The sequence below is a fragment of the Brachyistius frenatus genome, unplaced genomic scaffold (genome assembly GCF_029030835.1).
Source record: "Brachyistius frenatus isolate BFR_SWC_R1_liver_20210118 unplaced genomic scaffold, ASM2903083v1 Contig_18, whole genome shotgun sequence".
NCBI lineage: Eukaryota > Metazoa > Chordata > Actinopteri > Embiotocidae > Brachyistius > Brachyistius frenatus.
In genome coordinates this window covers 3,267,630-3,283,004 of record NW_027210617.1, presented here as the reverse complement: position 1 = coordinate 3,283,004, position 15,375 = coordinate 3,267,630, and the positions used below count along the sequence as shown (strand labels likewise).

The following is a 15,375-nucleotide window of genomic DNA, read 5'->3' as shown; positions in this document are numbered from 1 at the left end:
TGTTTTCATCTTTGCGTGCCATTACTTGTGGTACACCGGGCAGTGTATTGCAGAGTTTTGACAACTACCAAGACATACATATATATATATATATATATTGTAAGTCATTAGATTGGCTTAAATGCTAATGACAGGCACAGTACGCTTTTCATTTTTCACTTTGGATGTCTTTTCCTTGATAATTCACGCTGCGGCTTCTGCCGCTTCACGCAGCTGCCAGCCCCCCTCCATCCGCTGTAAATACATACCTCACACGACCCCACTTTTTAGGAACAAAACGGACGGCCCCTTTAGAAGTGTTCCCATTTCTAGCTCGACAGTGTGAGTATAAAGAGTTAGCAGGGGAAATGGAAGCGAAGTTACACAAATGACGAGGTTGTTCCTGTGTTTATACGCTGCTCATATAATTTCCCTTCTGTAACTGTTGTCCACTGACTTAAACCTGTTCTGACACATCGCCTTTCCCGGCTCTGCAGGGGATTTTGATCTCCAGCGGGTGAAAGAATCCACTTATTTCTTCAGCTGAGAGGCTTGCGTGGGCGAGCCAGCAGAAAGAGATGAGCGGAATTGACAGAGTGCAGCAGGGAGGCTGCAGGCCCCGGGGTCCCGAACCGGCTCGGTCTCCCACCGACACGAGGACATTGATCCAGCCGCGCCCCGCCCGCCTCCTGGTCCGAAGGCCAACTGGAGCTGCCGGAGGCGTTCGGCACACAATGAACTCGCCTGATTAACTGACTAGTAGACTGATGGACAGTAAGGGTGGGCTACTCATCCAGGCGAGAGAGGAAAAAAAAAAAAAAAAAAATGAGGGAATCAACACTGGAGGGAATGCCTCAATCACGGAAAAGTATCTCTTATAGCAGATGCTTTGACCGTGTTCAGGTATATGCTGCGTGCCGCGCGTGCGTGAGCCAAACTCAATCCCGTGTGAACTGTGTTGATCTGTCCCATCGCTCGGAGACACTTCTGCTGCTCGATCAGACGGAGCAACAACCTTCTACTTTACAAACCGAAACGACAACTGATTGCTGCTGTGTATATATGTATATGTGTGTGTGTGTGTGTGTGTGTGTGTGTGTGTGTGTGTGTGTGTGTGTGTGTGTGTGTGTGTGTGTGTTTTCTCATTCTGCATCGACGTCCACCAAAGCGCCACCCCGCCTCTTGAGACTTTCCCGCCTAATCGTCGACGCCGCTCTTTACTGAACGGCAGAATGCGCCACGAGGCGATGTTCAAACATTTCAACTGTTTCCTGGAGGAGCGCGGAGAAGAGACATTTGAGATGAAGTGAAAGACGGGCTTTAGCGACGTGGAGGGGGGTGGGGGGGGATGGGGGACGCAGGACGGAAACGGAGACGTGGATGGATGAGTCGACGACCTCTCGGGCAGCATTGCGACCCAGACTACTCTCGATTCGTATCTTCGTGGAGTCACTTAAGCACTTGACGATCGCCCTGGAATAAATGTGTTTCTTAAAACGTCTCCCTAACCGTGTGATGGTTTGCAGGAGTAGCTGGTATTCTCAGTGTGCTTAAATAGGATGAATGAGGCCGTCTCTGTTATTCAGTAATACCTGCACATTTTCAAGCCTGTTGTGTATCGTGAGACGAAGGCCGCCTTTTTGGATTCACCACAAAGGCTTCGCAGTCTTCACTAATCAACTCGGATCTTTATTTTTCTGGGCCGGCGCCGCATCTCGAAGTAAAAATAGCAAAAGTGCGATCTGATCGTTGCTGGAAACATTACAGCAGTTTCAGACAAAAAAAAAAAAAAAAAAAAAAGGTGCCGTTGATGCTCAAAGGCAAACGTAGATCTCAGCCAAACAAAGCTGGCTGAGTGACAATGTAATGAAATGGAAATAATCTTCGAGGGGGCATAAATAGTCTGCTGATCAGACTGTAGGTTTTTCAGATGATTCGCGCGGCAACGCGCACGGGGAGATGCTCTTCAGATTTCACGACGTGCCTGGGATATGACACCGGCGACTTTGATCAGGCATTTTATTATTTTGGTAAAAAAAAAAAAAAAGATCAGGTTTTATTTGACTGTAAAATGTTATTTGAGCTGCATTTTTTTTTTTTTTTTTTTTCACAGTCAGTTTGCCTTTGATATTTTGAAAAAAATAAAAATAAAAAAAAAACTAACCCGATCAAGTGCTTACAATGTTAAAAAGAAAACGTTCATTTTTGGTTCAGAGCTCGGTCCGGACTTCGGCTTAGATGTTGTCTGGTGTTAGTTCACGCGTAGAAATGACTGTTCCTAACAATACGCGTACTCTTATTTACTTTCTTTTTTTTTTTTTTTTTTTTTGTGCAAATAGTGCTAAGCTAACTGACTGATGGTGCCGGCTTTATACCCACTGCGCAGAGAGATATTGATCCGTTTGGTGCTTCTGGAGCTTTTAGAAGGAAAGCAAACTTTAAAATATATATATAAACGTGACTTTCGCGCGCAAAAACTCGCGATCGCGAGACCGCGTACGCGCGATTGTGCGCGTCAAGCGTGAATTTGACTCGTGGGGGAAACGACGGTTTTGGAGCATTTCCGTGGTGTAATGCGTTGAAGCCGACGTAGGTTCCCCCCCCCCCCCCCGTGAAAACGTTCCCGCTTATTCTCCCCGTGTGTCGTGACATGTGGTAAACGTGTCCTACATCTGATCACGTGTCCCCAAGTGGAAAATGTGGAAATCTGTTTTTTTTTTTTTTTTAATGTTAGGGCAAATATTGTGTTTTTTTGGTTTTTTTTTAAGTGTAGAATTCCTTCCAGGCTGCTGATCACTATCAGAGTTCAAGGCTACAGTCACTCCTTTAAAGATGTTGTGGTGGATGTTGCCTTTTTATTGTAATATTCTGCACAGCTCCACGTGGAGTTCACAACAGTATTTTTCTATTCTTATTTAATCTTGCTTTTTTTTTTTTTTTTTTGACTTGTCTAATAAACTGACACTTTGCATTGAACCTGCCACACTCCGTTTCAAGGCGAGGTCTCCTTCCAGCAGGCATCACGCCCAGCTCGCCTCCCCTCTATCTTCGTCTCCCGGAGCCATTTGTCAAGGACGAAGCTCTCTCCTGTGAAGTGCTCTTAGGATCGCACGTACGTAGCACATATCGCATTTCGCAACATGGCTGCTTGGAAACCTTTTTTTTTTTTTTTTTTTTTTTTTTTTAACATGACCAGTGCTCAACACCGAGGGCTGGTCACGGTGTGCGCTGAGGGCGTAAGTGGCTCGATCAATAGGTGCGACTCGCGCCAGACGGAGGGTGAGATGGCTGGTTCTGAATTAACTTTAAAAAAAAAAAAAAAATGCTGGCCCTACATTTAAAATGGCGGAACATGCGGTGGGTTAGTGGCGAGTTGGAGAGGTCAAGAGTACGTGCATCTGATTTTGTTGGCATGTCGTGTGGTTGCTCGGGGTAAACTGCAGTTGACTTTGGCTGAGGGACAAAACAGGATGTTTGAAGATGTCCTTGCAACAAGTTGCAGTCGCCGTGCAGCTTGATGGGCCTGTCTCGGTTTATCCGGGGTGAGTCCAAGGACGTCTGCCGTCGGAGGTGCAGCGGTTCAACCTGCAGTCATGGGACACGGCTTGCAGCGGGAAAATAGTCAGAGAGCTTCCATTGTGGGGCCTCTACGGAGATTAACGCATCTTGTTGGTGACAATTTTGTGTCAGCAAAAATGTATTGATGCAGGTGGAGGTTTTGTGGAGGTGGCACAGAAGGTAACTTTTACATTTGACTAAGCCTTCACTCCAATGCATTCTCTCGAGAAATTCAAATGATTTACTCACTTTTAAAACATTCACACGTGCTGATTTTATGCTCCTGCGATCGATGGAAATTCACCGACCTTATTTTAGAGTCATTTTCTCCCTGGGACGTCTGCTACCATTAATGTGCTTATTGATGGACTGATTGAAAGTCTCAGGACCTGCAGCTAATATAGATTCAATCTATTATGACGCTGACGTCGGCCAGATTCAGACAGGATGATTATTATTTTTATTTTTTTTATGTCCTGCAGTTCAGTGTCTGTTTGATTCTTAACTGTCTATCATGCCTTCACATTGTGTCACTGCCGCAGTACAGGAAGAGAGGGGACAATCTTAACTGTACAGTAATATATAGAAAAAAAAACATAAGATTACATGATACAAATACTCTTATTACTTAATGACTTGTAGTGCAGTTTTGCTTTGTTTATTTTGCTTAATATATTTCCTGTGGTCTTGTAGTTTGTTACATATAGGATGGCTCAAAAAGTACTTGGTGTTGACAGTCCGACTCTGTGGGACAAATTAACAGTGCACGAGAATGGAAAAGAAAAGCCCAGCTGGTTGTGCGCCTGACCTGTCGCGCCTTTTTTCAGTTTGGTACACCGACGTTCTGCCCCTCGGAAGCAGCGATATGACTCGGCAGCCCTTTTTTCTTCCTGTGCGCAGTGACTGTCTGCGAGTGCAGCCTCTGAAACGGTCATAAGTGTTCACGTGAATAAGACTGCGTTTTGATTAGCGTTGTGATAAAGTGAGGGCCTGTCCGGGGTGCTCTCCGGTCTCGCACTTAAAGCATGCCGGGATACTCCGGAGCCCGCGATGGCCGGCGATATAATTAAGATGGCGGGAAGCAAATAATGAATGAAAATGGTTCCTTTCAACATCTAAAAAAGTAATAAATGTTTAACTATAAAAGGCCTGGAATGCGTGTTTCCTGATTTGATAACATGTGAATGTACCATGCGTCATTGAATTACCCCACACCTGTAGAAGTAGCTTCAGACAGTATTGCGATGCTTTTAGCGAGCTCTTTATTCCAGCCGCGTGGACCATCAGAAAGTGAACTGTGGAGGTGTTGGTCGCTATCTGCCAGACATGCCAGAGCTGGAGGCTACTCTGCGATAGCTGCACCACTCACTCTCACCGAGAGGACTTTGATTTCCTTGCCAGGCTCCCGGGCTTCTCCCGGCCTATCTCCCGCCCCGTGGCGTCATGAGTGCCCGGCACTCAGCAGCGCTGGCGGGGGAGCAGAGTGTACAGACACCCCTGGAGGGAGCGAATGGGGCCAGAACTCTCTGCCAGCAGGGAAGAGGAAGCAGGAGGCAGCACAGTGAGGGGGGTGGGGGGAGAGCTGGTGTTTGGGAGAGAGACGGGCGGTACAGTGTTTGGCGTGTGTGTGTGTGTGTGTGTGTGTGTGTGTGTGTGTGTGTGTGTGTGTGCGCGTGCGCGTGCGTGTGTGTGTGTGTGTGTTTATTCTGACTGACGGGTTGTGACGGATTGATTTAACAAAGCTCTTGAAATTGGTGTTTGGATGGACCCGTTTGCCAAATCTTTCTCACCAGTATTGAAAACAGTGTCTTCCCTTCATCACGAAAAGAAGCAAAGGTCATTCCAGTCAACAAACATGCAGCAGAGGGATTCAGTGGCGGAAGCTCTCGGACAATCAGCCCGCTGCCAAATCCGAGCCAACTAAAGAGATACAAATAAAAGTAATTGGCTAATAATGCTTTTTAATTCGATTACTAATTTTCAGCATGCATATCGTGAAGGACGTCCGACAGAAGATTGCCTTAAATATATCGCGTTACTAGATTTTAGTTCAACTTTTGATTTGCTGGGTTATAGATTACGAAATATTTATTACGTAAACTAAACTTAAACGTTACAAGTTTGCACGTCTTGCTATGTACTGTTTTGAAAGTTACGTATCAAATAGAAAACTTTGTGTTATACAATTCTCAAACTTTTATATGTTGTCGGAACCAAACGTTCAGACACAGATTTGGGTAAAGGGCTTTTAGGTACTCCGCACCGTCAGACTGGAAAAAATATTAAAGGTTTTTAAACTTAGGGTTATTGGATGCTTTTGAATCCAATTTGAAAGACCAGGAGGAATCGTAACGGTTAACGTTGCTTGAACGTCCATTGTTGGATGCATGGCTTGCGTTGCACTTTTATTCCTTTGGATGTTATATATTGTAATTGTTTGTCTTGTTTAGATGTTTAACTTGTTTGTTTTGTTGCTCTTAATTTGTGCTCCTGCTTGTTTCAGCCAGGACTCCTCAGAAAAGGTGATTTTTAATCTCCTGGTTAAATAGAAAATCAAATAAATTCAGGTAAGGATAGTTCTGTATGCACATTATATGCACACTATATTTACCAACTATCTCAACTGGGAAATCCTTTAGTGCCTTGAATAGGTTATTACGATCACCCATCTTTATATAGTATATGGTTCAGGCCTACATGTTGCCAGCAAAGTAAGGGGAAGTGCAGTGGATACAAAATTCACTGTCAGGAATCAATAAGTGGAATTGAGCAGCGCGGGGCTCTCATGAATTATTGATAGTTACCAATACCTATAAGGACGAGAGGAAATACAACATTTTTGTATGTTAAACATAACCAGTGCACTTCTAAAATATAAGCAATATTTAGATAAAAGTAGGTTTTAAAAGTATCTTATTTTAAAATGAAAGCATTCAAACACTCAGCATAGTTATTTAATATTTCACTTCTTCTTTTACCGTATTTGATGGCTATTTTGTAATTTTTGATAACCGGGTAGATAATCAGATATTAAACTGTACCAACTGTGACAAATATGAACAATAACATCATGACTAACAGAAAGCAGAAGCATTCACCATCACATGCCTTTATTGCATTTCGAAGTTTTGCCTCTATTAATATGCAAAAATGTCAACTTTTTTTTTATATACTGTTTGTGCTTTTCTAAAATACCTACCCAAACATGAAGCAGTGGAATCACACTGTATTCAAATACAATTTATTGGTTTTCCTTTTTACATGTATTGCAGTGGGATATAAGTGACAGTGATGTTTGCATTTTGTGGAGCTTGCTTTATTTTTTTTTTTAATTTATTTTGTTATTTATTTTGTACAGCCACACACACACAGAATATAGTACATGTATGTGGAGACTAAAATGTTTGCTAGGCACTAGGTATGCACAGTTATGGGATGTGACAACTGAAGGGTGGCTCAGTGAAAGAAAATCAGGTCCCTGATGCAGAAACGTGTCTGATTTCACAGAATGTGACGCCTCAGATCGTCAGTTTGCTTCAGGGGAGTATATGGATCCAGCTGACGAGCATTTGCCTGTCGTACTAAGGTATTGATTGGTTTCAGTCTCGGCTTTGTACCGAGTCTCTGTATTATTGGATGTTGTTCCTCACACTAATAAGTCTGGGATCTGAGCACGAAGGCAAGAAAGAGTTAAACAAACACAAAAGCAGGGACGTAAAGGAAATTGTAAATAAATGCTGACTGATATTGAATGATATTTTACTGTATCCCATTAAATACAGAAACAACTAGTATAAAAAGTGCATGATGTGTTTTTTCAGGTGTCGTAATTGTTAGCCAATACGAGAGAAATAATCATTAGCATAAATGTACTTTTGTGATAAAATTGGAGACACAAAATCACATCTTTGCTCAATTTAAATGAACAGCCCTTGTAGGTAAACATTTTAAACACTCAGAATCACCATGCTTTACTCCCACTGGTGAACCCAAAGACACGCTGGAATAAAAACTGGAATGGTAGATGGAGTCGTTTCAACTAAAGCGTTGATGACAGGAAAAAAAAAAAAAAAAGAGGCTCTATGAAGAAGGTTTGAAAAAAAAAAAAAAGCATTTTGAAAGCACACAACTTGGCAAATACATGCTTCTGCTGTGTGGTTGTGTGTGTGGTACGGATGCCATCCTTACCAAAGCCTTGAGGGTGTTCTGAAAGAGTTGAGTCGTAACATTTACCTAATACTAAACATGTCTGTAAAGTTGCATAAAGACAACAACAAAAAAAAGTGCATTTACAGAGTTCTAGGCAACATGCTAATCAGGTGTTTGTGGTAACGGCATCGAAGGGGATAATAGATCAAATAAAAGGACCAAGTTTGGCTAATGGGCTAACGTGTGACATTAACAAATTACCTAAACTAATAAAAACAAACACAATAAAACAAACCATGCAGACCTCACAGCAACGGACACAGGATTATATACAAAACTCTGGGTGGTACTGTGAGCGACTGAAGAAAAAGAAGGGATACATCTTCTGTAATGCAAACAGTTTTCTTCTGCTTTAATTGTTATGTTCAAGTAGTATCGGTTCATACCAGATGATAATACGCATTCTGTCTTCTGCGAATTTCTGAGATTAAAAAGAGACTCCTTTTATGAACATTTTCATTTTTTAGTAGGTCTGGGGGGGGGGGGGGGGGGGGGGGGGGGGGGGGGGGGGGGGGGGGGGGGGGGGGGGGGGGGGGGGGGGGGGGGGGGGCCCCCCCCCCCCCCCCCCCCCCCCCCCCCCCCCCCCCCCCCCCCCCCCCCCCCCCCCGATTTACAGTAAACTAGGTTACATAAATCAAGAGTTTGGTTTACATGATGCACACTATGTTTATACATAGAAATAGCCATGTCAGTCATGTTATCTTTTTTCTTTTTTTTTATACTTAAGAGTTTGGTTAAAATTGTAATAACTGCATCCAAAAACAGACATTAAGCAAATTATCAGTAAAGTTTGGGAAATCAATCAAACAAATGATCTATTGCATCTCCATCGACACCTCAGGGATACAACAGAACATCATCTGCATAAAGAGACCTCTCACTCTTTTTCAAATAGTTATTGCTTCTTGTGATAAACATCATTTTCAGACGATATTACTGAAAGAGTTACATTTCTGTGTCTGAAATTTAGAAAGATTGGGAGTAAAAATAATTCACACCTTAAAACTGCAAGGTTCATTTTGAATCATTCATTTGTAATAAAATCTGTGATTTGAGTTTAGGTACTGACCATTTAAAATGTCTATCCTGTTTCTTCTTTCTGTCTCTTTCACGCCACCCTTCTCTACTGTATGCTTTCCACTGAAGTAAAAAAATATCTACGAACTAATTTTGTCACTAAATACATTTCCTGTCCTAAGACAGTGCCTCTAGGACACGATGCACAGTTCAGGAAAACACTATTTTCATAACAAGTCTCTATTCATTATTTTTGAGCATCCAAATAGGTTCCACAGGGCTTAATTTGAGCATAAAAGAAAAACACAACAGACCTAAAAAAAACAACAACAAAAAAACACTGTATAAAAATACTTATGAGCCTTCAACTTTGTCCCATTCAGAACTCTCAAGGTGGATAACAACGCAAGAACTGAAACTAAGCAAAATGAAAATGCAAAATGATCATAGGAGAGGAACTCATTATTGACACTGTATAATGAAATCCAATCGAAGGAGAGTAATAACAGTCCCAAACAGACCCGAAGGATTCCAATTTCCACTCTCATTACCCAGTAATGGTTCAGGCATTAGTGAGATGAGGTGAATAGGTCTGGTCTGGGAGAAAAGGTTCCCTTCCTAATGTTTTGGACACAAATCAGCGGCATTCGATGGACTGTTATTGAGGCATTAACGACAGAGGCACGCTGCAATATACATCCTGCAAAGTATCTGCACTGTCCTTGGCTGTTGATAAAAACTGCAGCACTAACAGCAGGGTTGAGCTTCATAGAATTTCATTACGAGTGTGAATTGACTTTGGCATAGTGAAACATTGCCCAAACTGCTGCTGGAGGAAAGTAAGATTCGGGGCTAGAAAATAATAGATTTACATTTTGATGACGGGAGTCGGAATTTACATTTTAACTTGTATAAAATGTCTTGTAATTAGCTGGCAGTGAATTATAACTTATAAGATACCATAGAACGTTTTCACAAAGTGTGGGATATTCCGACTCGCATTACTACAGTCCATATACCCACTACTTCATTATAACCAATTATAAATCAGCTTTAAGAGGGAGTTTGTTTTTTTTCAGCCCGTAATATTTTTTTCTAGCTCCTGTTTACTCATGAATCTTAAAGCTGCATTAATCAGGTATTGGGTACAAGAGGGCGGGAGTCTGAAACAAACTGACATCTATGAGTGTCAATCAAAAAGTTCTTGCTCCTGTTTCGCATGAACGGTAAGTAGCACCATGACGTGAATGAAGCAGGGGGAAGCTATTATCTTCATGAGTAAGACTTCCAAGTTTCGTTGCTTAATCATCGTCAGGACTTGAGATTTACGTGGTTGTTTTTTTTTAGTGCTAGTCTGACGCGTCTGCAATTACGCCGTGGACATTTTAAGGGTCTCCATTGCCCTCTGATCATGTCCATGGAGAAATAACAGCCGCATCAGGTCCACTGCTCACAAAAGCATGTGTAACTCAGGTGCTGATTTTGATAAAGTAACAAAACTTAAGAGTACTTACTCACAAACAGTATATCTTCTCTGTACTCCGTGCACATCAATGTGTGTGCTAATCCACCTCAGTACAGTAAATTTCTGTGTCTTCCAATGAAAACAATGAGCTAAAAGAGGTTGAAATGTTACCCTTCTCTTTGGGTTCATTATGCATTGCACGTAGTCATTTAAATCACTATTATTATAAAGTATGATGATTAATGCAGCTTTAAATTAAATATGCAGACATTTCCCGTATAAATTGATGACTTTGCTGGAACAATAAAAACATTTCTAAAGGATATTCGTCGTCTGTGACGTGAAGTGCCTCGACGCTCACATATTTATCTGTGTATGGACCATCTATAGGCAGAGAAGAGTTACAAAAGAGGCCAACAGGATTTAGAAAATGTCAGATTGATTTATAAATAAATTCATTCATCCATTCGTATCGACAAACTGGGGAAATATATGGCTTCATATATTGGATTTAGGCTAGCCAAAGGAGAGTGCTTCTGTCTTGTATTTTTAAATATTATCTCGTTTAATATCGTCCAATTTTTTTGCTTGCAAATTTGGTCTGTAAATCTATTCAAAGGGATACTTAAAAAAACTAAAAAAAAAAAACTCAACAAGAAGAACCTCAAAACAAAACAAACATACTTTTTTACAAAACCTCAATTGTTATTGTCTTTTGCAGCTTGCCTACCAACAAAATGTGGGAGATCTTGTAGTTAAACCCCATTAAAGTGCCAACTTCGGACATCTGAAGCAGGTCCCTGAATTTCTTTTAGTTCCATCCGACCCCTGGTTTGCATTAAATGAGGTGAATGAGAGGACAGTGAAGCAAATATGCCCATAAATTGCTGACTATGTTGTGAAATAAAGATGCTACTTTACCACTACTGATCTGTGCAACTATTATGTCTGAGAGTACAAACATCTGAATGCTGCAGTTTCAAAAGTCACCATACAGACTTTATTATGTTAGAACAGTCTTCGCTCAGATTCTCTCTGCTGCTGCTGCTCACTCAACATTCATACATTCAGATAGTCAAACTGGAGTAGAGACACGAGGAACTGTGGGAGGAGAAACAGAAATTCCTCCCATGTTCCTGCAGTCAAACCCCTTATTGAGTCACTTTCCCCAAAGAGTTTAATTAAGATCACAAGTTTGAGGATAGCCTGGATCTGACTTTGATGTGGTCTGTCTCAGGAAGGCTCACTATAGAGTCCTTCTTGGGTAGTCCTGAGTCCCCCAGACCTGTTCCCACACCCCCTACTGCCAGCCCTGCGCCAGCTGAAAGACCATGCACAGGGCCGGGCAGGGACGCTACGGGGAAGGCCCCCATAGACATTTGGTGGGGGAGTACCACCCTATGTGGTATAGTGCTCCGGACGCATGTGTGACCTGATGGGGTCTGAGGGGGTCCAATTGAAGTGGAGGAGACTCGCGTAGACTGGGGTGGACTAGGGGCACCAGGTTGCGCCCCCTCGTGAGGCAGTGAGGGCTGAGAGGCTGACAGTGCCCTTGCGTCTTGGCTCAGACTGCCCATTTGCAAGGAATGGGTGCTCTTATATGTGCTGGGCCGGTGCACAGGGCTGGCTATGTGCTGCTGGGCTAGAGAAAGCTGGGAGCCTGAAGTGGGACCAGCTGAAGAACTGGATCCATACTGGAATGATTGTCCTCCGACTGCCAGTGGGCTATGGACAGGTGGGCTGGACAGGACCGGAGCAAAGGCACCAGAAGCAAGGAGTTGAGATTGCAGTGGGCAGGCTGAGACAGGGCTGGATACACTTTGCCTCACCTGGAATCTCCTCACCATCCTGGGGGACTGCAGGCCTCCCGTTCCCACTGAGTTCCCTTGCATGGGGGCACAAAAGTTCATGGCTACGGCCTGCTGCAGAGTGGCAATCGCTGAACTCTGGGGTAGAGTGGAGGAACCTGGGGGAGTAAAGATCCCGCTGTGAAGAGAAGGTGTCATGGACATGGCCCGCGGTCGTGGCACGTCCACCTGCTGAACCATCTCCCGATCATATTTAACTATCTCCTGGATCATCTCATTCTCACGGTTGTTGAAAACACCCGAGTTGAGATCATGCTGAACTTTGTGCATCAGGATTGAGTTCTTCTTGCCTGTAAAGACATGGAAACAGAAAACAGCAGTGCTGCTGAAACAGTTCCTTCAAGTGCAGAAAAAAAAAACTGTCTCAGCTGTGCAGGTAAAGTTTTGTTCCCTTGCATTCTCATACTTTTTTTGGGGTCTTTTTTTTTTTTTTTGCATAAAAATAGCCAAACCTTTGTTCTATCCTTGGCTATGCTGGATATGCTGACTGGGAACCATATTTTTATGAACAAACAGAATCTTTCACTGACAAAACACGCAGAGACAGAAATAGATAGAAACTCACGCACTGATTCCCTACTGTGGATATAGAGGGCCAATGTTTTTGCAGTCACCTCAGTGCACAAGATATAAGAGGGAGCATGCCCAATGTCAAAATGTTGGTTTACTCCGGTTATCTGCATGCGGCGGCTCTCTAGGTGGAGGCGTTACTACCCGGTTACTCGATTAACTCACACAAATGTGCAGCACCAGAGACAACTGATGCATTGACTTCTGACTCTGCTGTTGGAGGAAGAACACCGTGTCCCAACGTCTGTGATTGTGACTCTAACCCCGCGATCACTGTTGAGGCACACTTGTGCCGAATGAGCAAGCGGTGACTAACAGTGACATCACCCATTGGTTTGTAAACGGCTGTTATGGAGCCTCAAGTTTGGATTTTGGCTGTTGCTATCTGGCTATTTTGGAGGTAGAAGTGACCATACTAGCGCAAGCGGTGGATCTGACTTGATCTGATTGAAAACCCGAGGACATTATGGACCGTCCCCCGATAGCTGAAACCTGACAGCACCACAGGCCTGTCAGTTAAACAGATGCCGCTTTTTGAGGCCTGATATCTAAATAATGAGGGGCTTATTTTCAGATGGACTGCTGGAAAACAAATAAGGAGTGACTTTAGCTGACGACACCAACTTGTGGAAAAATAATTATTGACTTTGTTTTCAGAGGCAACCCCTAGTGGCCTTCTGTGGTTTTGTAGTAGGTCATAGTAAGCACTTCCACATTGGCCTCATTCTATAGACCCGGACGCCATGTCCACTCTTATATACAGTCTGTGCTAATGACAGATGGCCAGCTGCATGCCCTCCTGGAGAGGAAGATCTTAAGGACTCAGACAGCTTTTGCTTACTATGCCCAAGGATATGAACCCTGGCTTACCTCTGGTGCACCGCATCCAGCTTCAGCAATTCAAAGCACAGCTGGATACGATTTATGATGCAGTGGTTCCACTTTCAGAAGCAGATGTGCGACCGACCAGAGGCTAGATAGAGACATCACCATCTCAGCCGAGACTGTGTTTGGCAAAAAAACAAAACGCTTGAGCAAGTGCTGTATCTGTTGACTGAACTTCAGCATGAAAGGATCAGGAACCTGTGACTGCAATGTCTCCAGAGACTTAAAAAGTGAGCAAGGGAGCAACGACACGCCCACACATAAGAAGACAAATGCGCATGCTGATGCAACAAGGAATGCATGAAGCACTCGGTATACATGAAGGAGCTGGAAGAAAGCCTGAATCAAACCTAGCAATTTATGTCAGTCTGACGTGCTTCACACCAGTTTACAGCTCAATTAAGCTGTCTCAAATGACTTACATGAAGGTCGTGTCACTTCGCATATGACCTCGACAAGTCTCGTGATCTCAGGCTGCGAGTGACTTACAGAAATGTGCTGCTTCTCACCCATAAATGAGTGAAGCCTCTTGAAAGTGACTAAAACATCAAGTTCCAATGTCCTTCAGACTTTTGAAATTAGAGAAGATTTGTAGAAGGTGCCTGAATGCGGGTGACTGGGAAGTGAACTGAACAAAATCCCACTTAGTAATGCGGTTGGACAAACATGCCACAAGCTTGAAGATTTGGACCAAAGACAAGATTGATGCTTGTTAGCCTTCATAGCTGCATCCAGATGATCCAACAGCTGTTGTTCCTTGGGGATGAAGAGGGACTTATAGAGGGAAATGGTCATGTGGAGAACTTTTGTGCGCGCGCCCATGGGTAGCTTCAGTTCTTCATTTTGCTCATCTGCACAGAAGTCAGTGGCAGTCAGCTTGTTTCTCTAGGGCAGGAGGCAGTCTAAAGGTTTGGCTGAAAAGCTAGGTAGTTAGTCAGCCTGAACAACCTGAGAGATGATGAACTTGTTCCTCTCTAACACAGCCAGCTGCCTGGCCAGAAGGAGAAGCCTGGGAGGTGGCAGATGATGACCGGCGACTGTGCCCAGCTCAACACTTTGCACGGGTTGCATGGATGGTAAACCCACACAGTTTGGCAGTCTAAGCGCTTGATTCCACCGTCGCCGGAGTTGTCTTGTTCCTTCTTGGGCCGACAAAATCCTTCGCTTTTAAAATGCTCCCGTTGGGGTGTGAAGTTGTGCAGAGGACGGAACAAATCAGCATCGCACACGAACGGTGAATCCTGGTGAATCAGGGACGGCAAACACGGGATCCTAAAAAGGGGGACAGTACAACCTGCTGATGGTAGTTGAGGATGAGCTGAAAGAAACCAGCACGGGGCAGGGAATCGTATGACTAGGCGCAAGGTGCATGCATTGTCTCAAGCTGCCACTGCAGAACTTCATTGGAGGTTCTGATGCCTTTGAAGCAGTTGGTGAGCTGAAACGGTCTCTTCTGCAGATCTTATAGACACAGGCACCCACAGATATAACACATTCTTTTGCACTTCTGCTTTCACAACAATGTCTATTAATTACCAAGTAACACCTCCATCCCCACCTTTCAATCACTGCTCTGAAGTTTCTTCTTCTGTTCCTCTGTGAATGTTTACATAGAATTGTACTCATAAAATAACACATATACACAAGGTTACACTCCCACCTTTTGTTCCTTACAGCCTACACATTGTGATACATTAAAATACATATGGATAAGGCGTAAGGAAGGGCTCCCAGGTCAGAGACAGTTTTTTTTTTTTTAGAAATGGATGGATGGCTGATGGAACAACTCTGGTTCCATCAACAATATGAGTGATCACAGTCTGT

The 15,375-nt window shown here is 43.4% G+C and overlaps 2 protein-coding genes across 2 annotated transcripts in view; one reads left to right on the top strand and one right to left on the bottom strand.

Moving 5' to 3' along the window:
- Nucleotides 1-1,319, top strand: part of polrmt (polymerase (RNA) mitochondrial (DNA directed)) — a 47,911-nt gene extending 46,592 nt beyond the window's left edge. The window contains exon 21 of the mRNA XM_069694891.1: nt 477-1,319. Coding sequence (XP_069550992.1) covers nt 477-526 — 50 coding nt within the window. The 3' untranslated portion in view covers nt 527-1,319. The remainder of the gene's footprint in view (nt 1-476) is intronic.
- A 7,041-nt stretch (nt 1,320-8,360) lies between these two features.
- Nucleotides 8,361-15,375, bottom strand: part of hcn2b (hyperpolarization activated cyclic nucleotide-gated potassium channel 2b) — a 40,206-nt gene continuing 33,191 nt past the window's right edge. The window contains exon 8 of the mRNA XM_069694879.1: nt 8,361-12,386. Coding sequence (XP_069550980.1) covers nt 11,416-12,386 — 971 coding nt within the window. The 3' untranslated portion in view covers nt 8,361-11,415. The remainder of the gene's footprint in view (nt 12,387-15,375) is intronic.